Here is a 27,930-nt window from a genome sequence, read left to right on the forward strand (position 1 = left end):
TAAAAAAAAAAAAAAAGTTTAAAGATCATATTGAAACATTGTTACATTAAAACACACAAGTCCAAATAAACTTTAAACAAAAATTATATAAAAAAATATAAAATAAAACAATCAAACAAAACAACTAAAAAAACAATCTACATTAAACATTCATCAAAGGATTCTTGAGGCAACATAACTCGAAATACAGCATAATGATGATTTAAGCTTTTCTCTCCTTGTAACCTATGAACACTTCCAAGCGCACCATCACTCTTATTTGGGAACGCGTAGAATATACGCTTCACTCTTTGATGAACAAGCGCCATCGCACACCTGTTCAAAACAACATACTCATACTGATACTGATATTGATACTGATACAGATAAATAAGAAAACATAGAGTTGTAGTTAAAAAGCTTACATTGCGCACGGTTCCCAAACAAGATAAATGTCATAACCGGTACATAGATATGGTCTGCCATTTGACTGAGAGTTGACCACCTCCTCATCATCGTTTACCTAAAAATAGAAACCTACTTTAATCTTTTCACCAATATAAGGTAATATAAATATTATTTATCTTTTACCCATAATAGCAATGTACTTACATTTTTTTATATGGATATTATCAATTTGTAACCCATAATAGCAACATAATTACATATTTTGACCAATAAAAGCAATATGTAACAAACAAAGTAGATTTTCCCATATTGGTAGCAAAATAGGGCTTTTGACATGAAAGTCCTTCAGTTTGTCAAATTTTGTCAGTTTTTGTCCCTATGACGATTTTTTGTTCATTAATGTCCAAAATTTGACAAACTTAAGGACTTCCATGTCAAATTCGGAAAACATACTTAGGGTAAAACCGTAAAAACATAAAAGATTTGTAAACTTAAAGACTTTTATGTCAAAAGCCCTAGCAAAATATGGACTATGTAGCTATTATTGGTAACAAAATAAAAAATAAAAAATAAAAAAATGAGCTTACATGGATAGATTTGATCTTCTGTTTCTTTAACAAAGGATTTGTTTCATCAAGATTATCTGCAACATGTTCATTGCCATGAAACAGAAGTTTATCTCTAACTGAAGAATTTTCAATGGCTACAATGGCAGCATGTCTTAAAGGATGCCATGAACATGAGTTCTGATTAAACCATTTCCATGGATTTAAACAAGAAACACCATTGCCATGATTTAACAATTTGGGTTTTGTAGCTGAAGAATTTAAAAGCAATTTGTCATGATTTTGAGAAGTTTCTTCATGATTTATGGAACAACAGCTGCAAGAGTTGACCTGATCACGTGCTTCAGCAATCACCTCATTGGTTGAAGGATCAATGATAATAGCAGCATTCATCATCTACACATAATGAAATTGCTTTTATTTTTCTTTTATATAAAGTTTTAAGGATAATTTTACATTTTTCTTTATTGAAATTTCACCTGGCATTCACATTTTGCCAAATCAAGTGCTTGTTTCATGAAGGTGCAAACAGAGTTAGATTCCTCTTTTGAAAACCCCGTAATGCCCCTTATATTACTACAGTTTAAAGTAAACCACACATTCAAATAGAAGTCAACAAAGTCAAACCATGGAAAATACTTTGATTATGAAATGAAATTTAAGATGAATTACTAGGTTGGTGGATGATAAGATGTTGGCCATATTTTGCATTGTTCTATCCATTCTTCTTTTGATAATGGAGCATATTTGCATACCTAACATTAACATTAACATTAACATTAACATTAACATGATTTTTTTTAAATGTTCATCCCACAATAACAAAATACATCTCTAAATCACCAAATATAGAAATAACATACTTTTGTAATGAAAGTTTCCAACTTATATGAATTTATAAGCTCCACCACCTCTTGAGGTATATTATCCAATTGGCTTTCACTTTCACAAGCTAAACATAAGATCACTGATAAATGTATGCATCCTGATGAAAGCCACAAAAGTCAACTATGTATAACATATAAAATATCATATAAACTATTGCCAAGTTTTATGCTATTTTTTATCAGAGGAAAAGATAAAACCTTCATCAAGGTCTTGTTTTCGAACTCGTTTGACATGATGAAGGTTTTCTAATGGTAGAATCTTGTTTAATTTCCTGAAGAGCAAACAGTTTTAATAAGCAATCAATGATGAAATTCAAGAAAAGGTGAAGTTATTAAAGAGTGTATGCATACCTTACAAGAGTGTTAGCATGTTTAGGATCTATTACAGCAGCATAAACTTTAACTGCAGAATATAACCAAATTCAGTAAAAAGAAAATGACAGAAGATGCTAAAGAATAGAACAGAGGTTGAAGAAGCTACCAGTGGGTTGTTGGTGGAGAGGGAAAGGTGGTTTATCTGGGATGTGAATAATTTCCCAGCTTTTATTCTCTTCACACTTGTTCATATTTCCTAACTACAAATTTCAAGTTACAAAATACAAATCATGCATAACTGAATAAAAAGACTTGATGTAAGAGTCTTAGAACTGTGGAAAGATGATTCATCATATGCATATATGTGTAAAATGGCCAAAAGGACCTCCTTTTACATTTTGACTTATTTGTCTAATTAACAATTTTTTTTTAACTAATAATTATTGTTTTTAACTAACAGAAAACATGCATCTATTGTTCATTCCAAAGTTACCAACATCAAAATGCATAAGTTAAAAGTTAAAACATGTAATTGATCAGTGAAAACATGCATATAAAGAAAGTAACCCCTCTCATGCATTTGATCAAACAGCTTGTGTGCAATCTGATTTCTAATCTTGTGTTCATTCTAAGCAATCTGATTTCAAAAATTTCTATTAAATTTTAGCGGTTTTTTCATCATCTAAACTTTGATTCCTCAGAAATCCAACCCATAAGATTAAACAAATCAAGACACTTCATAATCAGCAAAGCTAGATGAATATGGTTATTAACATCAACCGATGAACCCAAACACCAAACAATTATAAACATGAACAAGAAACACAACGAACAAAACATCATCACTAACAACATTGGTAACCTTGAAATCAATATTTTCGATTTCAACAGAAAGCAGTAAAAAAAAAAGGAGGGGGGAACGAAAGCAGGAAAAAAGAAAGAAGAACTAAAGCAGGAAAAAATGAAGAAAAATGGAACCTGTAGCTGTGGGGTGCGAAGGTCTCTGACCGTTCGCTTCACAGGGGAGGCGATGGCATACGGGAGCGAGCAGGGGAGGAATCGCTTGAGGAGCTGACAATGTGAGAAGCGAAGGAGGAGTCGTATAGAGCTGAGTTTGAATAAGGCTTTGAACAAGTTACTTAAATGGTACTTGTGGTTTTCAAATATTTCATTTTTGGTCCCTAATTATCTTTTTGTATTCGAACCGCCTAGCATATCATTTTGTTGTGTTTTTAGTTCATAAAAAAAAAAAAAAACTATGTTGTCCTTTTTATTTTCTTTTTCATATTTCTTTTATTGTTCATTAATATTACAAAATAAAATAAATAATCAATAGATACATAAGTCTCACTCTCAACCTTACCACACCATCCTAACCATCTCACTCTCTCATCTCTCCCCTTAACCCGTACTATCTCATATCATCAGATGAAAGAAATATAACCTACACCCTTTGAACTCAGCTACCCACTACCGAAGCCACCAAATCGCGACTACCGAAGCCACCAAATCGCGGTCGTGAACCACTGGATCGCATGGAAGCACCAGAAAACGCTATCACTGCCATATACTATGTATTTTTAGATTTTTCTTCACACCTTTATTTTGACTTTGCTCTCTCGCTGGAAACCGCTGCCACCAACATTCAGAAAACTTCTATTTACTCCGCTTTCTCGCCAGAAGCCGACATCGATTTCTCCCTACTCAAAGTCGCAAACCGCGCCACATGTGTGGTTTGAGATTTTCATAAACCGCAACTGCACTGCGAAGGTTCTAAATCGTGTTATGCGGTGTAGTCAGGTGCAACGGTTTTAGTGTGGTTTGCGGTTTTAGAATATACGTTTGAGAATATGGGCGTGTTTGGCACGGAGCTTTTAGAAGCGTTTGGGAGCTACTAGCTTTTAGCTTTTGACAAAACGCTCTAGTTTAAACAAAAAGCTTCGTTTGGCAGTACAAGCGTTTAGCTTTTAGTTTTAACAAAACGCTCCGATTCTAAAAGCTACTTCATGTAGCTTTTAACAAAACGCTCCGGAGCTTTTGAAATCAATTTCCATAATTACCCTTAAAAATATATTTATATATATTTTTTATTTTTAATAAATTGTCCTTTTATGTAATTTTATATATTTCAAAAGCTTCCAGCTACTTTTGCCAAACATTCATAAAACAAATAAAAGCTACAGCTTCCCGCTACCAGCTACCAGCTACACGCTACCAGCTACCCGCTACCAGCTAACCGCTACTCGCTTCCAGCTAACAGCTACTTTTGCCATACATGCCCTATATACAAAAATATATTTTTATTTTTGTTTAGATTTTTTGTGCTTCCATGCTGCTTGCGATCCAAAAACATAAATAAACAACTCATTTTTAGTCCCTCTTATGCTTCATCGAGAATCAAATAAACAACTTTATAAGCAAAAAAACAATCACAATCTTATTAGTATCTATCTAAAGAAAGATCTATGGTGAGATTTTAGGATTCCTGATTAGAATCTTAAGATCGTAACACGGTCTGATCCACCTCTTTAGTTTTATCATATAGTCGAGTCTCAGAAATTTATCTAGTCAACTTGAAATCAATTCTCACAGGTTGCAAGAAGTCTCATAAAACATTATCACTTCATCAATTCATCTCGAATTAGACAAGTCATATTCATGATATCCCCTTTGTGATCTTAATCATTTAGTTGTACGTGATCTTGTTATTTTCTTATTTTTTTAATTTTTATTTTTATTTTTCTTAATCAAGATGTTTTCTTCCTAATTTTTATGGTTTGCAATAACAAAAGTTATGGTTCATACTAAAAAGTTAAAGTTGATTCCATATCAACATCAAGTTATGATGTATAATGCACACCCAAGATCTTACGGGCAAATTTGAATATGAGTTCATTATAATAGGATTTCAATCCCGATCCGATTACGATCATGATCTTGTAATACATAGAATGATCTTGGATAAGATCACAAACTTGACAACCATTATCATCTCAAATATATTATTAATCGATATCAAATCAACAAATATGGTATGATATATATAAAAATTGATATGATTTTTAAAATAATTCGAACAAAGAAAACAACTTTTAATGTTGTATGACCGCTTTAAAAAAAATGCAAAAGTAATCATGACATTTCACAAATGATTAATGTCGTATGTAAAAAACTATTTGTTTTTTCACAAAATATCTTTAATCTAAAAAAATTCCTATCAAAAGGTTAACAATGAAATTAATGAATCTTGTACCTCTATTCAAATAGTATTTTATGAACAAAAACAATTTGTTATTCATTTATAACCTTTTTTACAATAATGGTTTCTCATATATAAAAAAAAAAAAAAAAAATAGTTTGTTATCTATTTATGACATTAAACATTTCACATAGTAATTTTCTGTTTATCATGCAATGCGAAGAAAACTTATATCCATACAAATTTCTTTATTCAAACATCTTTTTCGAAATGCCAATAAAGATGATCTACCCCAAAAGGTCAAACTTATGTGACTTATGTCTAACCTTTTGGACGGGCCTATTTTATATGTTATATAAACCACTCTCATCTAGTAGAGTCTAATAAAGCTAAAAATGTTTGATCAAGTTATAGAAGTCATGACCCCTATCAAAAATAATGTTCCATATAGAGTCAAATGTCAAAACCAATTCATCTATTCTGCTAACCCAAACTTAAAAACAAAACCATATTTGGGCAAAACACAAAACCATGATTAGGACCGTTTGATAAAAAAGTCTATAATAACTAAATGTCTACAAGCAAAATTATAAAAGTCATGACCCCTACCAATTACAACATTCAAATTGAATTTAATGAACAACATAAATTGAGTTCAGTGGTTTGGTCTAAGGTTGTCAAGATCAGTGGTTTTGGTTTAAGGCTCTTAAGATCAGGATCCTACGTATGATCGTTTTCAAGTTTAGGATTAGGATCCCACAAAAATGACATAAAAAGGTAATTGATTGTATACGATTTTTTTTTTTTTTTTTTTTTCACAGTTAAATAGCTCACCATGTAGTAGTTATTAACAATCCAAAGTTAAATCTCAAACTTTTACATTGATGAAGGTAAAACGTAAATGGAGAAAAGGAATTAATTCTATGATTGTTGGTTGGTTCACAAAACACTATAAGAACGGGCTATTTTCAATTAACCTTTGGGTAAGCAAACCGGGTCAACCAACAGTAAAAGAGCATAAATAACAAAAACCCGAATTAAATTTTGGCAAATTTCATGAATTTGTATGATCGGATCCTGATCCTATTTGCAATCTTACATACAAAACAATCATTATTGCAATTTGGCAAGATTTTCATAGGTAGGATCATAGGATCTTACGATCTACGATCAAGATCTCAATCTTGACAACCTTGGTTTGGTCAACATATTATTTGATTTCTGTTTTAAATCCACCCCTAATAAAATACAATGTTAAATCCATCTTGCATTTTTCTTCCAAATAAGTACACATAAAAAAAACACCGCATGTACATAACGACATTAAACATCTTTTTGAATCCATCTACCATCAATACAATAGTTCAAGAAACAGTATGCGTCTAATAAAAATATATCACAATAAAAGATTGCAGCTTGGACCGAAAAAACAAGTCAAAAAGGCAGCCAATTTGAGCATTTCCAACCAATCTCCCCCATCTTACACTTGTAAACCTGCCCATGAAAATCAAAAACAAAAATTAAGTCATATCCCTTTGAAATTAAATCCCTTAAATACTAACTTTTTACAAATTTACCATATGAAGAAACAATACATGAGTTATGATTTTGGTGTTTCTATATCTTAATCGTTCAAGAGAGTAGTAATTTGAGAACCCAAAACAAACATATAATGCTACCATGACTTTCGCTCAAACAATTAAACAAATAGATCTAAATTTGGCAAAAACCCAATTAGAGTCGAAATAATCAAATTTGGAGATTTAAAAAAAAAAAAAAAAAAAAAAAAAAAAAAAAGATTTATCGAGATGAATATTAAACTACTTAACTAATTACCTTATTCTGATTCTTGAAGTCTTCAATAATCACTTTGAAAACTTCAAAACGCACATCCAAATTCCAAACACCCCTTAAACGATTTTTATAGTAAAAACAAGATACTATAAGATTAACTAATGCTTATACTAAACTTTCAAAACAACAAATTTTATAGTGACAATTTACCTGGTAACCGGACGATTCTGCCCTTCTCCATCAATCCAATTCCGACACCTCTTCAGAATCCGACAAGGGCAAAAGCGTACAAACACCAAGAACATGTCCATTCAAACACACAAAATACTCAATACAATCTTCATACGCCCCCAATCTACAACTTGCACTTTGAGGAATCATTTTAGCTTGCAACATACTCCATAATTTCGCTTTACAATAAGGACAAAATTCACTCTCATGAAACTTCGCCCCTCTTCTAATTAGCATCTTCCTTACTTTCGAAGTGGCAAATGACTTAAATACCCCTCGGAAAAACCCCACATCCCCTTCTTCTCCTTGATCCAAATGCTCACATGGGTCGGAAACATACAAAACATCCGTCCTACAATTTGGCAACAAAAAACTTTTTCCAGAAGTTCTTGAAAACCTAGTACGATGTGCAAAATGTCCCGGGATTTGGATTTTGTTGAATAATCCGTCTTTTTTGCATCCAGAACAATAGATTAGAAGCTTCCCGAGTGCACTCCAATTGCCATCTACGCTGTGGGACCCACTTGATTGAAGATCGTGCATCATTTTGGGGGCCCGCGTTCTGCAAAATTCTTTCCAGAGTACTCTTTTCACAAGATCGTCAAACCATTTGCATACGCATGAGAGAGTAGCGATTATTTTAGGGTTCCAATTTAGATGTTGGAGAAGTAGGAAGATTACGTCTTCACTTAAATGGCCTTTTGTGCATATACAGCTTGCAGAGTGTATGCATCGGTATTGTTTTGTTATGATCATTGTCTGCACATTGTGACGATAAAAGAGTTAAATTCCAAAAATAGCAACGTAATTGGGTGGATTTTTCTAAGTACAAGATTGAGATTTGAGAGTACGATGTTGCGATAGTTTATGAAGCACAAATAAATGGTTGAAGGTTGATTTATCACAATTTGCGGAATCAAAGTAGGAGCATCTTTAATTCTTTATTGATTAATATCCCCGAAATTGATAAAACCAAGTAGCCAAAGATCGAAACAGTTTAGAAATTTGTATCTAATCAGTAATCACTATTCGCTTTAAAGCATAAATGCAATAAAAAAACAGATAGAATTGTCTTTCTATCATATAAAAAACTAAATTAAACCATAACAACAACTAACCACAAAGAGCGATGATTCCCAACTAAAATTAACTTGAAATTACAAAGAAACTGCGCAAAGATCAGAGTTAGATACTTGCCATGTTCCTCACCTCAGCTCATACGCAACACCCTTTTCAAAACAAGCCACCTGCGAGGGAGAAATCAAAGGGAAAAAGAAACACATAAAGTTAGGGTTTCTTGAAGAACAAACATTGACAAATTACTGAAGAAATCAAAGAACCCGACTGAATCTAGACATTCAAAACATGCATAGACGGAATCTTTACAAAACCCAGATGAAAAAAACTTGCCTTTTTTAAGGGTTTGTTGGCGTGAAGAAAAAAAAAATCAAGAAATGGGAGTGAAGAATGGGGAAATGCCTCTTTGGAGTAGTTGCATATCTGATTGGATGGAAAAGAAAATAAATTGAGTCGACTCGAGGAGGGTATTATTAAAGATTAAAGAAAGTGATAAAATGACATGCAGGTTATTTTAATGTGAGATAGATGACATAGTGTATCGGTGATGTGGGCCCCGGTTATACGTGGATGATTGTGATTGGGTTGTGGGGATGTATGGAAACCCATCCAAGTCACCAGGTAAGCCTTGAGATTTATCGGATGGATGCAATTGGCACGCCAACAGTTGGCAATTTCTTCAATTTGATGGGGCGTTTGGTAAATAGCCGCTTTCTTGGTTTTTTCTTTTCTTTTTAATTTAATTAATTTTCTTTTTAATTACATTTCACATTTGTGTTTGGTTTGATGTAAAAATAAACAATTACAAAATGTCATTTGGGTAAAAAGTTATCTAACACCTCATTTTGAGTCTAATGGCATACACCATATATGCATATATTATATATTAGATAAATGTTTATGATTGGGTTAGATGATTCATAAAATATATTATCTTCAGAATAAGAATAAGTATAACAATGATATCATTAGTTTTTTGGTTTTATTTAATCGCAAGTTTTTAGTTTTTTAACTGTAAAACCTCAAAATATGAAGGTAAAACCAAACCACCCATTTATCATTTACTTAATCACTTAAAGGTATTTTATAATAAAAACAGTTATCATAGTAAAATCCCAAAATCTCACGGATGCTGAAAATACGGGTGTATGTGTTGCAATCATGCCGGAAGCTTCCCATTACTAACCGGAAGTACCTGAAACCATAAACAACAACTGTAAGCACAAAGCTCAGTGAGTTCCTCAAAATACCACATATTATACATAACATACGAGTAATACATATCATACATATCAAACATATCAAACATGCAATAGGAGGTGTTATGTGCCATCCATAGTCTTGCCATTATGCCACGAGCCGTATCATGGTCTTTCCTTGCCAGGTCGGGGGCCAAAACCTTGGGTCTTACAGACAAGGGCCAGGAGCCACCTCCTGGTCTTCCATGCAAGCATCACAAAGACAACTAGCATACAATCCAAAACTAACTATCTACTTAACTGTCAGGGTCTGAACCCTGGTCTTGCATACTAATTTTCCAAGAGCCACCTCCGGGTCTTCCATAAAAATGCCAAGGGCCACCCCCTGGTCTTTACATAATACATAAGCTAATGGGTCGGAATTTGTGCCTTCGACCCATAGTACAGTGAGGAGACTCACCTCAGACAACTGAAACCCACAGATAAATCTTTGACTACAAATCCGCTAAAATCCACGCGCTATCAAATACCACAATGACAACTCATTAATGACTAGATCCTGACTCACAGTAAGAGTCCAAATTAAGGTAAAAGACATTTTTACCCTTCCTCTAACTTGGCCTAAGGCCAAGGCCCAATCCAAATCTACAAAAGACCAAAATCCAAAATAAGCATCTAAGGCCCAAATATGGCCTAATTTTCCAAATTGGGCCTAATCCCTTTCATGGGCCTTTTCCTAAAAAGTCCAACAAAATCTCAATAGCCCAACCCATAAATTATGATGATCCAAAATGGCCCAAGATAACCAAGCCCACTCAAGTCAAAAACCGAAGCCCAAAAGAAATCCAACGTGCTAAGTATGTTGGGCGTACTCAACCTATACGCACAGCGTACAACTTAAAAGGCTTGTATGCACTGCGTACATGCTTGTATGCCTCGCGTACTCGTCTGTTTGGCCAACTTTCCTAATTCAGCTCTTAATATAATAAGACTTCGATCCAACTCATATATGACTTCCCCAATGTGGTTAATCACATAAAGTTGCCAATTTTATGTGCATGCATGGCTAAATGGGCTCTAGAGCTAAAAAGCTTAATGAATGACTTAATACATGCATGAGACCAAGACCGCCATAAAGTTTGCACCTTTATGCCCAAGGAACCCTTAATATGTCTAAATCTATAAGGCTAAGCTCCAAAAATGACCTTAACTCCTAATCACCAACCAAAAAGGACTAAAATGACTAAAAACATGCCAAGAAGTAGATTTAAGAAATGAAATGACAAGGTTTGAACTTTATACTCACAAGCCATCAAAATAGGGTGCTTAAGCTGGATCTGAAAGCCATCATCCAAAGAATAAATCTTAAAGCTTCTTCTTCTTCTAGATGCACAAAACCTTCCACAAAAGCTCCATAAGAGCTCAAAATCACCAAACAATAGCATATTTGTTTTTTAACATCTGCAGAATATTATAGTAAACTGAAATTTAAATAAATTAATTTTATAAATTGAAAATAGTTATCAACATCGAAATTTTAATAATCTTAGAACCTTGAAAGAATACTAAAAGAATATGTAAAAAACAAAAATACAAAATTTTAAAATATATATATATATATATATATATATATATATATATATATATATATATATATATATATATATATATATATATATAAAAGAAACTATCAGTTTTATTCTAGAAAAAAAAAACTAATTAAAAAAAAAAACATAAAAAAAAAGTTAAGAAAATATTGCAAATAATGTCTACAAAGTCCGTAAAGAATTACACATGTTAAAAAAGATGCAACCGAAATTGAAAGTATTATTAACATAAACGACAAAAAAAATTAAAAAAATCATAGGTTTTTTTTTTTTTTTTTTTTTTTTTTTTTTTTTTTTTTCTAAATCAAGTTATAAAAATTGTGGAAACTATAAAAAGAAATTGTATCAAATCCTTAAATCAATTTTTTTAAAGTCAACGTTTAAAAAAAATCAAAGTTAAAAAAATAATAATAAGTTATACCAAATCTCTAAAAAAATCACTTGGAAAAAATAAAAGTTGAAGAGGCAAATCAAGTGTTGCGCCGCGCAAAACACGTGCAGATGTTTTGTAGTCTGAAGCCTTCCAAAAAAAAACAAATTGTTGCGAGTGGGTAAGTGTTGCGTGTGTGCTGCGCAAAAATGGTCTGAAAAAGTTTTATTTTTATTTTTATTTTTTTATTTTTTAAGTAACAAACAACACCTAAGTATAGGTAAAAAGACATATTTACCTTTTTTAACTATTTTTTTTCATTTTCTTATTTTACCCTTTAACTAAAACTCAACACAACTTTTTTTCTCTACTATGTCATCTCCATCCCCGCTACTACCCATACCCCTTTTCACATTCTCTTCCCTTCACCAACCTAGAAACCACGACGATGGAAGCCAATTAAGTTTAGCGTTTGTACTTAGATCTCAAATCCATAACAACACTAGTCACAAGCTCTAATTTTACTTCTACACACCTTGTTGGAAAGTCAGAGGTCGTGGTTGAAAAAAAAAACATGTCAACAAGTGCTTCTCTCATGAGTCTACGCCCTTATTCTTACCTCTCAGTCTTTCTTTCATTGTGGAAGTGGTTGTGGAGATGAGTCACAACCGTGATAGCCATTGTGGTGTCGATTCAAGCATGGGCCTAGTCACAATAACTATGGGCTATTCATTCATGATCATAACAAACAATAAGTTGACTCATACCATTGCTATAAATCATGCACTATGACTTCTTAGCCTTGACCACAATAGTCATATGTCGCCTTTTTCTCCTTATATATATACAACCTACTCTCCTTACCAACATTGAAACCATCGTGCACACAATGATTCTACATATTCACCATTTTTCATTCTTCTTTTGTACTACAACCACGTTGGCCAACCACCTTGGGAACTTCACTTCTTTAATCATCCTTGTCTTGAGAAGTTTTTCTACTTCTTCTTGGATGATCTAATTTCTCTCAGGTGTAAACTATTAAGGATCATGCACCGAATATTCATTCATAGTTAAATTAGATTTAAAATTCCAATATTGTTGTAGTCAATGATTACTTATAAGTTGCCTTGTATAGTCCTATTATCTCTCCTGTAATTTTGTATATCTGTGCTATTTATTGACGAATAATATTGAAGGCTATTATCAGAGCCTTTTACATTCAATCATAATATGGTATTCAGAGCTCTCTCACTCGGAAGAGTATGGCGATCCTATTTTTCATTTCATCTTTTACATCTAATTCCCATGGCAACCTCACAACCCCTAATTCCCATCACCACTGCAACCCACTTTCCTACCAAACTTATGTCCCAAAAAATTTCCGTATGGCGGCGCTAAGTTCAGTCCACTTTAATTGGACTAGGGCTTGATAATTTTATCACCGATGGCAATGCTCCATCAAAGACTATTTCCAACAAGGAGGTCACTAAACCAAACCCGAAATACACCGTTTGGTATCGACAAGATCAAATCTTGTTTAGTGTTATTCTCGGATCATGCTCCGATGAGATTCAACCGGTTATTACATTGGCTTCGACTGCTAAAGAAGCATGGGATCGCCTCACATCCAGCTTTGCAAGCAAATCTCGATCCAGAATTATCTCCCTTAAATCAAAACTTGCAAAGAACCCAAAGGGAAATCACTCCGTTTCGATTTTCTTGAATGAAATGCGATCTATTGCGGATGAATTGGCGTTGGTTCAAAGTCCGATTCATGAAGAAGATCTTCTAGTTCATATCCTCACCCAACTTGGTGAGGAATAGGGGTGTCAAACGGGTAAAATTTCCGGGTTTCGGGTAGAACGGGTATTTCCTTAAGAAAATAATACCCGATACCCAACCTATATTGTAATTCGGGTTTTCGGGTATTCGGGTTTGAGGTCGGGTCGGGTAATTATCGGGTATACCCGAAAATTTATTAAATGACACTTATTGATAATTTTTTTCTTTATTTTTTTTATTTTTACATGTTGATTTGTTTAATAAAGAATCGGGTAGGAAAATACTCCATACAATTAACAAGTATATATATAATAACAATACAAATCATTATAATATGTTATGTACTTTTTTAATTCCATTCCATGCGATAGTGAGAAACTGAGAATTGTGATGACGGTTCACGAATTCAGCTTCAACGTCGCATTCCCTTTGCAAGTTTGCGTCGGCTATCGATCATAAGAAGGAAACGAAGGGTTTTGTTTTTATTTGCAGTGTGCGTACGTGACTGCATTGTATATTTGGTATTATTTAAAAAACGAATTCTGGTATTTGGGTATACCCGAAAATAAATATTCATACCTAAAACCCGACCTATATTATTATCGGGTTAATCTATTACCCGAATGTTCATACCAGTTACCCGTTCTACCCGAATTCGAAATGGGTCGGGTGGGTAGAACGGGTTTCAGGTTTTTTCGATAGGCCTAGTGAGGAATACAACTCTATCACTACTGCCATTAAGGTACGAGAACAACCGATTTCTTACCCGGAACTCTTCAATAAACTGGTTGATTCTGAGCGATCTCTCAAGGAAGCCGAACCTACCACTCCTCTAATCGTTACTGCTAATGCTTCAAACCGTCAAACAAGTCGCTCCCAATTCAGATATGCATCTAATCAATCCACCCGGAACCAACGATCCTATTCCGGATCCTCTCAAAGGCCATATCGGATAACAAACAATTCGCTGACTAACTACTCACGACCAAATAGAAACAATCAATTTCGCAACTTCCGCAACATTCAAGGTCATGATACACGAGATTGCCGAAAACTTGTTAAGTTTTTGAAAGATCATCACATCACCTTCAATAACAACTTGCCTGCTCTAGTGGCTAATGTTCTCTCATCTGCTTCTCAATCGTATCCTCTGCCACAACAGTGGATGATGGATATTGGTGCTTCTGACCACTTAACCTCTTGTCCATCCACTCTCACTTCTGTTTCAGAGTACGGAGGACCAGACGCAATTGTTTTGGGTGACGATACAAACCTCTCTATTTCTCATACTGGTTCCACTAATATTTCCACTTCCTCAAAATCATTAGCTTTACCTAACATTCTTTGTGTTCCTAAACTGCGTAAAAACTTGATTTTAGTTGCCAAATTATGTCAGACTAATCACGTCTCTGTTAAAATTTTCCCTTCTCATTTCTTTGTGAAGGATCTCAAAACGGGGGGCGCGACTCATGCGAGGAGAAAACATCTATGATGTTTACTACCTAAATTGATTGTCTCATCTACCTTAAATCAATGCTACTACATCAACTTCACCAATCTAATGGCATCACACGCTTGGACATCCGTCTCTTCGTACTTTTAAAATTATTTGTAAAGATTTAGGTCTTGATTTTAAATCACTGTCAACTTCTACCTTGCATTGTCAGTCATGTGCTATTAATAAATGTCACAAGTTGCCATTTGGTCAACACTCTTTTGCTGTTACAAAACCATTACAACTTCTCTATTCAGACGTATGGGGTCCGGTTCAAACATCTATTGACGGGTATCAATATTATGTTCTGTTTGTTGATTACTATTCCAAATACGTTTGGCTTTACCCTATCAAATCCAAGTATGATGTTGCAACGATTTTTCCTCAATTCAAACTACTTGTGGAAAAATTCTTCCAAACAACGATCCTATCACTCTTCGCTGACAATGGTGGCGAGTATATCAAACTTGTTCCTTTTCTTCAATCAACCGGAATTTCTCACTATACTACTCCACCCCATACGCCCGAACAAAATGGAATTGCCGAACGCCGTCATCGACATATTGTCGAAACCAGACTTTCCCTTCTACACTATGCCGATTTACCACTCACCTTTTGGTCTCATGCTTTCCAAATCGCCGTTTACCTTATCAATCGTCTTCCCACTCCAATTCTTGGTTCAAAATCTCCATACCATGTTCTTTATGGCACTTCACCAAATTATACAAAATTAAAACCATTTGGTTGCTTGTGCTATCCATGGCTTAAACCTTATGTACCTTCTAAGCTACACCCATGGTCCCAACCGTGTATCTTTTTAGGCTACTCCTCTTCCAAGTCAGCCTATAAATGCCTTGACACTAAAATGAATCACCTATACCATTCTAGACATGTGGTTTTTGTTGACGATTAATTATCCTCTAAACTTGATTATGCACAAATATCATCCCTCATTAACGTGGATGATTTTTTAAAACAAATCATTAAAAATTCTATACCTATGCATGACAAGTCTACCCCACAGTCCATGCAACCCCCTCAACCTTTCCATGTTACACCACCAATTACTATACAAATTCCATTCACCATGCAACCCACTAACTCTCCCATAATCACAAACAACAACCCTCCAATACCTTCACGTGTTGTTTCCTCTACCCCCTCCTAGTCCACTCAATCTACTCTTACTCCAAAAACAAATACCCAACCATCGACTACTTCAAACATCTCCTCATCTACCGAATCAAACCCGTCACCTGTCACCTCATCTCCAACATCCACTTCTCCATCCTCGCCGGTCTCTCTAACCTTACCGCCTAGAGCCCGCAAACCAAACACCAAGTATTACAACCCTCATTTTGTCAACAACACCACTCTCCATCCTATTCATCATGCTCTTGAACCCCATACCTATCTTCAAGCCTCCAAAGATCCTCTATGGTGTCAAGCTATGGACAATTAGTACAACGCATTGCTTCTTAATCACACGTGGGAACTCATTCCTCCAACTTCTCATCATCCTATCGAATGCAAGAAGGTCTTTCGTATTAAACGACACCCGGATGGTACTATTGATAAGTATAAGGCAAGGCTTGTAGCTAAAGGGTTCCTTCAAGAGTACGGTAAGGATTACTTTGACACGTTCAGTCCCGTTACTAAACCTGTTACTATATGAACCGTGCTTTCCCTTTCCTTATCTCGAGATTGGTCACTCGGTCAACTTGACGTAAATAATGCATTCTTGCATGGTACTTTGCAATAGGAGGTCTACATGGTACAACCTCCCGATTACACCAACCAACAATATTGAAATCATGTTTGTAAGCTCAAACGGTCCTTTTATGGACTCAAACAAGCGCCGCAAGCGTGGTATATCGCTCTTACATCATTCTTGCTTGACTCGCGTTTCAAAAAGTCTCTTCTTGATGCTTCCCTCTTGATATAAAATCGTGACGGTATCATGTGTTATTTTATGGTTTACGTCGATGACATCATACTAACTGGTAACACATAAAGGTTTCTTGATCAGTTTGTTACTAAGCTAGCTTCGCGGTTCTCTATCAAAGACTTGGGTTATCCATGTCACTTTCTTGGAGTTGAGTTAATACCAACCACTCATGGTCTGTTCCTTTCGCAGCACGCACACATACTTGATTTATTAACCATGCATCACATGGATGGGGCCAAGCCTGTTCTCACACCATTATGTTCATCTCAGACCTTGAAACTTGATAATGGTACACCGAGAGTGGATCCCACACCTTATCGCAAGCTAGTTGGATCTCTTAAATTCCTTGCATTCACAAGACCGGATATTTCATTCGCCATTAACAAACTGTCCCAGTTCATGCACGATCCATCTCAAACGCATTGGCAAGCTCTCAAACGCTTGCTACGCTATCTTAACGGGACTTTGTATCAAGGTTTATTTTTTAACAGAAAATTGCCTTTGGAACTTACAGCCTTCTCGGATTCAGATTGGGGAGGGGTATCCACGGTAGGAAGGTCCACAATGGCATACATTTTTTACCTCGGTTCGAACATCATTTCATGGAAATCTGCTAGAAAAAAATTAGTCTCACATTCCTCCACAGAAGCCGAGTACAAAGCACTCGCTAACGCTGCCGCTGAATTAGCATGGGTGGAAAATCTGCTCAAGGAACTTGGTTTAACACTCCCAGCTCCACCACGAATTTATTGTGATAATATAGGTGCCACATATCTTTGTGCCAACCCTATGTACCACTCTCGCATGAAACATATTGCCTTGGATTATCACTTTGTCCGTGAGAAAGTAGCCGTCGAGTCTTTACGGGTTCATCACATCAACTCTACGGATCAACTAGCGGATGTGCTCACTAAACTGTTGTCTCGAGCTCCATTTTTATCATTACGCTCCAAGATAGGAGTCTCCGACGGATCCTCCATCTTGCGGGGGCATATTAAGGATCATGCACCGAATATTCGTTCATAGTTAAATTAGATTTAAAATTCCAATATTGTTGTAGTCAATGATTGCTTATAAGTTGCCTTGTATAGTCCTATTATCTCTCCTGTAATTTTGTATATGTGTGCTATTTATTGACGAATAATATTGAAGGCTATTATCAGAGCCTTTTACATTCAATCATAATATAAACTTCCTTCTTTTTTGGTGTATTGGTCTAAAAGAAGGATCAATGTTAAGTTTATGAGTTATAATATTTTTGTCTATATCTGTCATGTCTTCATGCTTCTAGGAAAAATTTTTGCTTCTATCTTTTAGGAACTTTATTAGTTCTTGGTCGATTTGCTGTGGTACTGAGGATCCTGCGAGGATTTTGGCTTCAAGATCCTCGAGGTTCAGGGGTACTTCTCATGTTCTCCTGTTTCTAGCACACCTCCTGCCCCCTGCTTAAATTGCTATGCTTGTCATGGTACCGTTGAAGATTTCATCGAGGTCTTGTAGCACTCCTTGGATTCTTGTTGATCACATGTGATATTTACTGTCCCCCATGGAGTGGGTATCTAAACACACTGATGGTATGTTGAGGGGATAACTTTCAAATTGTGGATCCATGGTCTACCTAATATAACATTATAAGAGGATAATGTATCAATTACAAAAAAGCGTTGCATAAAGTTTACCCCCACTATGTAGATAGGTAGCTTTATCTCGTCAACTGTATGCTTTGTTTCGCCACTGAATCCTATTAGCACCGATGATCTTTTGACTATTTCAGATTCAGAGATGTTTATCCCTTTTAAAGCATCCAGGAGTATAATGTTGATTGAGGATCATCCATCAACAAAGATCCTTCTGACAAAATGGTTGGCGATGAGTGATCACCACTCCATCGTGGTGGGGATCCTGGACGTCTGTTCTATCTGTTTCATCAAAGGTAATCTCCTTCTTGTTCGTGGTTGTTGTATTCTTCTGAGGTATTTGTTCTTTCTCCATTTTTGACACTTTGGCATGTATTTTTGCTGCAAGATAAGAGGTACCATAAATGTTAGATCCTCTATAGATCACATTGATTACCTTGGCATCCAGAAGATGGGATCTTGATTTCTCTAGGTTCTTGTGAGGATCATGATCCTTTTCTTTGGATATTTCTTTTATTCTTCCAAGGATCTCCTTGAGGTATCCCTTGCTAAGTAGGCAACTGATCTCCTTTTTAAGGGCTATGCAATCTTTCGTAATATGGCTAAAGTCCTTGTGGTATGCACACCATTTGGACTTATCTTTCCATACTGTGGACTTTTCTCCCTTTATTGGCCATCTTGCTTTGGTTTCAAGATCCTGCATAGCAAATATGAAACCTAAAACATCCATAGAAAAACAATATACAGTGATATTACGAAATTCTTCTTCCTCCCCTTCATCTTCAAGGGCATTGACCCTATTATGATCGGGTTTGGAATAAGGTTTGGATTTATGGGATCTTTGGACAAAGGAATCGACCTTCCTATTGGGTTTATCATATGAGTTTGGTGGGTTGCTCCTCTTTTAGATATCATTGACTTCTTCGAGGCTTATGAACCTCAGTCAGTCAGTGGGAGGCCTAGTTGATGTAGGCCCTCAAACCAAACGGCAGGCAGACCAATTGAAGGAGTAGTTCACTTACCTGTTTGTACATATACTATACTTATACCCATATTACGATACAAATGTATTCACCCTATCTTGATTTCTCTTTAAACCCATTACCCTAACCTCTCCGACTTCTATTAGTAGGGAATGACTATTTCACCCATGTTCAACTATCTATTAATGCGTTCCCACCAACATGCCTAACCGCTAAGGCCCATCCTAATACAGTCCTTCTAGATGTATGTATCTTTATCATTCCCCTGCAATCCTTTATTGGCTAATTTGCTTCAAAAGTTCTCATGTAAGATTAAAAGATAGCTACCATAACTGCTAACAAAGGGAAGAAGGAAAGCAGATCAATACAAGTCGATAGACAAAGCAGACAACCCTAGCCTCTATGGCAAGCAACTTGTGGTAAAGGTTTCTAGTTTGAAAGGTCTTCAGACCAGAGTGATTAGCACCTATGAAACTGTAACCCTAATCTTATGTGGTCGAAAGAAAGGGAATGTCTTGGAGAACACCTTTTGGATTTTTTTAGAATTTGAAAGGAAACTAGTGCACTTTGAGGAAAAGGGCTTGGGCTTGTTCTCAAACGATATGGGGGGGGGGGGGGGATTTTTTCCTTCTTGGTAACGATCTTACTCTATAAAAGAACTTTTTGAATAACCTCTTAAGGTTAGGAATCAACGAAGAGGTTTTGAAAGTGAATCAGATATGCTCTACTCCTTACTTTATCCATCCTTTTGCATGGATTCATTACAAGGTCTTCCTAGAAAGGGGACTCCTTCTTTAAGCCCATTTTAAAGGCTTCTACGGCAGTCGCCATGTCGATGTCGGGGATACTCAGAGCCTCCCTACCAAACTTATTCACGAAATCCCTGAGGGATTCCTTAGGATCCTAAACCACTCGATAGAGATCACTAGTGATCTTTTCGAATGTTATGCTTAAAGAAAATTGGTTGTTAAAAATATTGACTAAATGTGCAAACGAAGTAATAGAGTAAGTAAGAACATTCAATATCCATTTCAAGGTTAATCCTGTGAGGGTTGAATTGAAACCCTTGCATAGGCAAGCTTCTTTTAGATGTGTGAGAATGGGGATGATCTCCATTCTTTCCTTATACTATGCGACATGTTCTTCAGGATTCGTAATCCCATCGTAGGGCTTCATGTTGGGAGTTTGGAAGCACTTTGGGACTTCGGTATCAGCAATCGCCAGAGCAGATCTTGAGATCCTATAGCTTGTTGGGGAAATTTCGGTATAGGTTGGACCACCCAGGGCACACTTGAGAGTTGAGATCATCTCCCTTAACTGCTGAAGGTCTTTGGCCATGACCGATCTTGTTCATGCATCAATATTTATGGAGTTATTATTAAAAGTATTATTATTCACGAAGTTACTAGGATCCTTGTTATTGGGAGTGACGAAGGTTTCACCGGGATCCTGGATCACATGACCTTGCTCTTTTGCACTCCACGTGGGAGCAGGGTCTGTGTTGAGGATCCCATCTCGCGGCGGTTTCCTAAGGATCCTGTATTGTCAAAGTTTAGGATCCTGGGCTACAAGATTGATGGTGCTACTTCTTGGGGTTGATGGATCTCCGCCCTCATTCTCTTCATTTCCTTGAGTACCATCATGTTGTCCTCCTACTACTGAGTGACTTGTTCCATTCTCTTCATCATAGCAAAGAGCTTGTTATTGGAAATTGGTACAGGAGGATCCTAAAATCTCTGGGTAGCGACCAGAGAGGTGATTTTCTTCGGTTCCTTAAAAGTTTTCTTAGGAGCTCCGCCTGGAGGTGGATGAAGGTTTTTAGAGGAAATGGGAGGAATGGAAGAGGAGGATAAGGTTGGTTGGGTAGACATTATTCTTGAACGATTGTGAACACCACGACCCCACGGTGGGCGCTAAATTGTTTTGGTTGAAAATTGATCAAATGTAATTCAACCAAATTGTATGACAAGCTGTGATGTTAGGATAATGCAAGTGTAGAATAATAATCAAAGTTAGACAAGTTATTTACAAGGAAAACCATTGATCCTTTGTAGGATCTCCGACATAAAACCTTTGGGAGGTGATAATGATCACCTGCCTTGTTGCTTTTTATTGATTTTAATATGAGATTACCGAGATTATGAAGATAATACAAGTACAAGTGTAATAGCCGAGCTAACTGTGTGTTGTGTGCGATTTACAGGTCTTATTTATAGTCTAAGCTAATCAACAAGAAGTCCAATATTTTCGGGATCCTCCTTGAACAAGTATTTGTACGTTGTTTGACTTGGTATTCCCGTGGCTTAAGCTTAGTTGAAGTGGTTCTCTGTTGAGAATGGGTCATGTGTTGACTAATTTTGCACATGTGAGAAAAAAGATAAAATAATATAATCGTTATAAGTGTTAAGAAATATTAGTGATAATAGTCAGGATCCTGAGATATTTTTAACGATCTTGAGGCTTTAGGAACATTAAGGATCCTGAATAAGATTCTAGGTGGGTGTGTGTGTGTGTGTGTATATATATATATATATATATATATATATATATATATATATATATATATATATATATATATATATATATGGTAATTATCTTTAGGGTTTCAAATCAACATCCTATATAAAAAGGGGTTAAAATTTGGATTTTAGTGATAAAAAAAATACCATTCCACCTCAAAAGTTCAGAACCCTAGGAAAAATCCTAGAATCGTCGGAGCTCAAATCCCACGACGTGGTCACTCATTTTCCATGACCTGGTCCATTGCCGATTCGTTTAATTGAGTTGTGTTGTTGCTGGTGTTCGACGAAGTTTTAGATCTGCCTAGTTTTGCGTCTTGGGTGCGATCACAAGAGAGGAACTCTACGTTGGGTTCTCAAGTTCGATCAACTGGCTATACCAAAGAAATCCAAGAAGAACGTAAATGTATTATCACTTGTTTTATGTTAGGAAAATGACATTTTAACCCTATGAACTTTTCCTGTTTGTTTTAAATAGTCACTTGATTATTATTTTTTTGCACTTTAGAGGAACTAAGTATCGTTTATCAGTTAAATAAGTATCTTATCCTTTTATAATAGGTAACTATGACACATGTAATATTTTTGCTGATGTAGACAACAAAGTAGGATAATTTTTTGTTGAAATGAAACGCCATGTACGATACAACGTAATTTTCCTTAAACAAAAAAACAGGAAAACAAAACCACAGGTGTACGTGTGTTCGACGAAGATCAAGAGAAGAAGGAAACTATGTGCTCATGTAAAATTGTGTGCTTCTGGTTCTAGCAATCGAGAGACGAAAAAAGAAGAGATACCCATGTGGTCTCTTTGTTTTCTATTGTGTGCAAACAAGACCAAGTGATCAACTAGAAAACCATCATCCAAAACGTCAAGAATGATCTGGAACCAAAATATCAAACCCAACCAATTTTGGAACCGAAAATCTTACCAAGAAAATTGAATCTAACCAGACCTTACCCTACAATTCAAATCTGAAACCCATTAATCAAACCCACTAACCATCGGAAATATGGGTTTGCTACATATCAAGATCATCACCGCTGTAATATGAGGATTTTGCTCAAAACGATTTTAGAAATTAACAGGATTTGCTCAAATTTCAATGAGACTTTTAGTTTGATTGTCAAACTAGTACGATACATACCACTTGAAGACTTGTGTTATCTAAAATCATGGCCAGTCTATCATCAAGATGTTAAAAATGGGTTCTTGAACGATAACTTGAACAAAACTATCTACATGCATCAACTTACAGATTTTCGAAACTCCTCCCATCTCGAAAATGCTTTCCTTTTGAAGAAGTACTTAACTCACCTACAACACGTCCCATGTGCATGGTACAAGTATTTCACCGATTACATCTTTACAACCAGCTTCATCCATAGTGAATGTGACCATTCTCTTTTTTATATACTAGCATGGTAATGATGCTACATATTGTTTTCTGTCTATGGATAAAATTATACTTAACATGTCCACCCAATACCTTCTATAGTCCCTAATATCTCTCATGGCTCGGGCTTTCAACATGAAGGACCTTGGATCACTTAGTTATTTTTTAAACAAGGTAGTCACTCGTCATGAGAGTGGTCTTTCCTTAATGAAAAATAATATGCAAAATAAATAACCCGACTTAGAATGACTTCATGTAAACCACCTCATAACCCTATAAACTTAAACACTAAGCTCATCAATACTTCTGCAAACCCACATTAGAAATCCACATGTTGTCATAGTTATGTGAGACTTTGCAATATCTCACTTCATGAGACAAAATGTTTCCTATACGGTCCAAAAAATAGCTTGCATATACAATACCTACATGTCATGTATGCTCTTAAACATATTATTCATGGTGTAGAAGGCATTATCACCTATATGTTGCAACTACAAATCAATCACAACTCCACCATAGGTTGTGTGTTTTTAGTGGCAACCTTATCTCTTGGTATTTTAAGTGACAACCTTCCTATCTCAGTCTAATGCAAAAGTTAAGTATCACAGTGTCGTAGATAGTTTATCTGAAGCTTGTTTGTTACGTAATCTCCTAGAGCTCCATTTTCCTCTTATTAATACCACCATTGTTTATTATGACAATTTGAGTGTCATTTACCTACTGTAAACACACTTCAACATCAACACACCAAACATATCAAAATGAATAATAACTTTATTAGTGAAAAAATCGCTTCTATTCATGTTGCATGTTCTGTCTCATTATCAAATTGTGGGTGCTCTTACTAAGGGTCTCCCATGAATATTACTCAACTAGGTTATAACCCGTGGAAACCACGGTTGTTATTTTTATAATCATTATATAGACAATAAAATAAAATAAAATATCAACAAAAAAATAGTGTAACTTTGATTGTAAGAAAACATGAAATAATGTGAAGTTACATAAATTACAACAATGTACTTTCAAAGTACATTGCTATTAGTTGTAAATTTGTTTTAGTTAAAAAAGACAACAATATAATTGACATTGATGTTATTAGCCGAAATTAGTATAATTTTATTGAAAAACTAAAAAGGATAAAATGGTCATTTACGTTCAATGTGTATATAAAAAAAAAGTAGTATCATGGGCAAAACAGAAATTGGATTGTGTTTTCATAAGCAAAACAATAAGTAGCCTTGTAGTTTCATAGACAAACTGAAAATAACATTGTACTTTCTAAGGTTAAGAAGTTATTTGTAAACTGAAATTACAATTCCAAAATTGCACTTAAAATGTACAATGCTTAAATAAGAATAATGTGAAACTAAGACATTGGTACTTGACAGTGTCTGATCCTTTGTTTAAAATTCAAAAAATGAGAATTTAAAATTCAAAAAATGAGAATAGTATGGAATTTAAAGTTCAAAAAATGAGAATAATATGGAAAATCAAAATTTCATATTATTTGATTATTTGACGGTGTCCGACCTATGTTTGTTTCCCTGTTAAGATTGAGTCGTTTTTTGTATTGTGAGCTTCTTTTTTTCCTTAATTATAAATAAATTTATAGACAAGAAAGTGTAAAATCGTAAATTACATAAAGTAAGATTCTTATTTTTAAACCTCTTGAACAAATTAAAAAACCTAGATGTGTACCTTTGTTTGATTGGTGTTGTTTAGGCCAAAGTTGTGTATGTAACAATCAAGATAAACCCCTTGAAGAAAATCAAAATGTGGAATGGTAATTTGCATATTAATCCATAAACTAATAACACTATATCATCAAAGTCGTAAAGTGCCATCAGGACTTTTAATAAACAAGTTAAGTATATATAAAGAGAAGAAAAAAAACATAAACAACTGTAGGGACTAAATCTGGATTTCAATCAATTTTAGTAAATAGCCAAAGAATTGTATATACATACACAAAATGCTAAATTAATTGGTGCGAGTTTAAACACTATGAAAGCTACCATTTATTTTGGTCGCAAAATAATAAAATACCATAGCAGTAAAAATGATAGAGAAGGGCACCAAAAATAGTAGAGCATAGCAGGAAAATTGATATCTTCACAACGACAGGATTATACAACACCATTTGCCACCTTTACTAAATAAACTTGAAACCGATGAAATAAAATACCGATGATATAAGAACGTTATGAAGACAATATAGTGGATGATTACACACGTTACTATCATAATTGTTCTATTAACCACATTACTATCATATAACAACTTAATACAAAAATAGGTTTCTACAAACATATATATTATATACCGTTTTTGTTACAGGCTAAGTTCATCTTCCCCTGTATAGTATGCTAATCAACATTATCTATTAAAAAGATAATCTGCAGCAGAAAATAATTTCAAGTTTGAGTGCCTACAACTAATAATAACTTATGGATTTCTCCACTATAGTATGTTAATAGGTCAAAATCAATCTACTCCTAACTAAAAGAATATAGAACAATTAAGTGAGTAGTGATGGTATCATGGGATAAAATAGAAGCGTAACAATCGATGCTTTTGCAGCTTAACCAGCCTTAATTAGATAATTTATTCGTCAGCAACTACCAAGCTGGAATTAACTTAATCTTAGTTTGCATTCTAAAAAGCATCAAGTTCCCAACTTTACAATAAAATTAACCATCGCGCTACAATCTCCAAATTATACATATGCACCATTGTTTCTTTAGATCTAAAAAACAACTTCTTAACCCAAAAACATGAAACAAATCACCAGCTAACCATTATGACTACAAACATAAATCTATTTCAATATATCATATTCAAACACAGATTGGGTGCTCAAGATGCTTAAATTTTAATATGTGAGGATGAAATAGCATAAAATAGTGAAAACACACATAGAGAACCAAGTAACAAACATTTTTAAAAGGTTGATAAACCTGGTTTATCAAAATATTTCTTCTTGAAATAGAGAAAGAAGCATAGCCAGCATCCATTAAAGAGCTACAATACACAATAGAGTCATGAAGGGAAAAATAATACTAACAAACCAAAAGGTGAGGAAGAAGGGTGGAAAGCATTTAGATGGGATTTGGGGATCTATTTGGGTAAACCCCAAACAATAGATCCAAGGTAATCTAAAATTGAATTGTAAAACAGACAAAAATTACAAAATTAATACGTCTTACCTGGTTGAAACTGGTAAAACGATTAAGAAATCGACATCTGCATATTGACCCACCACAAACCTTTGCAGAAAAGAATCGCAACATATAAATATATACAGAGTAATATACAAATACCAAAAACTACCCACATCACTCACTCAAGCAAATGATCGAATAGTTGGTATGCAAATGGAAATCCAAGATCAACTGGAAAAGGTAAGAAATTGATGCAATAGAAGGACCATCAAGTTCATATACAGATGAAAAACTGGAAGAAGAAAACAAACAGAAAAAATAATTCAGAGCCATTACCAATCTTTAATGTCTAGCTCTGACCCTCAATAGATAGAAGCTATAAGAACAAAAGAAAACACTTGAGATTAAAAATTAGAACTAAAATCAAGAATTTACCTAAATCGATGCTTACTTGAGGCATCGTCGTTCTTCAACTCTCTGTCTTTACTAACCAGAAGCATTACGTGAGTGTTGGGTTTTGCAGATTGAGAATTCTAGCATTGGCTAATAAAGCAGATGGATTTAAAGATTCCGACGGCGGCTGAAGGTAACGGAGGTGGTGACAACACCATTGATGGTGATAGTGGTAATCTAGGGCTTGTCTAATAAAATTAAGAGAGTAAGAGAAGAAGTAGGTGTGTGAAAAGTTTAAAAAGAAAATGCGTGATACAGGGGAAGGGGAGAGATTCAAGCGATAGGAGCTGAGATCTCGGCCGGGCAACCGTGATTGATTCTGATATTTAGGAAGTGAATGTCGATGGTAGCAATGAGTTAGTGGGCGGGAAACATAGTGCGTAAATAGCTGGTGGAATGACACGTGGCAGTAAACATAGCTTAAAAAATGACACATGGCTGGTTTAGGAGTGTTTTATTAAGCATAGAGATGATTTTTGAGATAGTCTTAGCATCCGTCCACCTCTCCTTCGAATGCATGGGACTATAGATGACAAATATTATGTTGTGTTATAAAAAAAAAATTGCTTGTAATAACTAGTCATATAATATCTCCTAGGTAGTTATTACTCTCCATAGATAAGGATGTGAACCATTGTATATGTTGATCCGATAGGAATGAGAAAATGCAAAAGATTTCATTCTCATCGGTCATCATGTCCATCATTGTGGTGACTGCCTCACAACACGGGCTCGAAGAAGACGGGAAGACTACTTTTTTCTAAAAACTATTCTTTTAAAAGGTTGTATTGTATTTGTTAATGACTATACTTGTGATCGTTAATGACTACACTTTCTATCGTAATTTAAGAACTACACGCAAGAAACGCTTTCTTCCGTAATTTAAGAATTACACGCAATAACACCTAACAACA

At 35.0% G+C, this 27,930-nt stretch overlaps 2 protein-coding genes across 5 annotated transcripts; both read right to left on the reverse strand.

The window, feature by feature from the left end:
* Positions 1–3,252, reverse strand: EMB2820 (Cytidine/deoxycytidylate deaminase family protein). The gene is made up of 10 exons (XM_078992783.1): positions 3,134–3,252; positions 2,322–2,415; positions 2,192–2,243; positions 2,039–2,112; positions 1,817–1,938; positions 1,626–1,708; positions 1,433–1,529; positions 975–1,349; positions 405–502; positions 1–315 (listed from the first exon to the last, which is right to left on the reverse strand). Exons 2-10 carry the CDS (start codon positions 2,404–2,406, stop codon positions 138–140), a joined length of 1,164 nt encoding a protein of 387 aa, XP_078848909.1. The 5' UTR covers positions 2,407–2,415; positions 3,134–3,252; the 3' UTR covers positions 1–137.
* A 3,344-nt stretch (positions 3,253–6,596) lies between these two features.
* Positions 6,597–8,922, reverse strand: LOC145043985 (EID1-like F-box protein 2). Of its 4 annotated transcripts, none has more exons than XR_013681187.1 (5): positions 8,790–8,922; positions 8,589–8,626; positions 7,359–8,138; positions 7,191–7,263; positions 6,597–6,848 (listed from the first exon to the last, which is right to left on the reverse strand). XR_013681187.1 is itself a non-coding variant. In XM_078992784.1 (4 exons), exons 2-3 carry the CDS (start codon positions 8,577–8,579, stop codon positions 7,389–7,391), a joined length of 753 nt encoding a protein of 250 aa, XP_078848910.1. In that variant the 5' UTR covers positions 8,580–8,626; positions 8,790–8,922; the 3' UTR covers positions 6,597–6,848; positions 7,359–7,388. The 4 variants fall into 4 exon arrangements, 1 of the variants encoding a protein (XP_078848910.1); XR_013681185.1 differs by having other exon boundaries at positions 8,577–8,626; XR_013681186.1 differs by having other exon boundaries at positions 8,498–8,626.
* Positions 8,923–27,930: the final 19,008 nt, after the last annotated feature.

This window comes from Lactuca saligna, chromosome 4 (genome assembly GCF_052625555.1).
Source record: "Lactuca saligna cultivar CGN05327 chromosome 4, ASM5262555v1, whole genome shotgun sequence".
NCBI classification, from domain to species: Eukaryota; Viridiplantae; Streptophyta; class Magnoliopsida; order Asterales; family Asteraceae; genus Lactuca; species Lactuca saligna.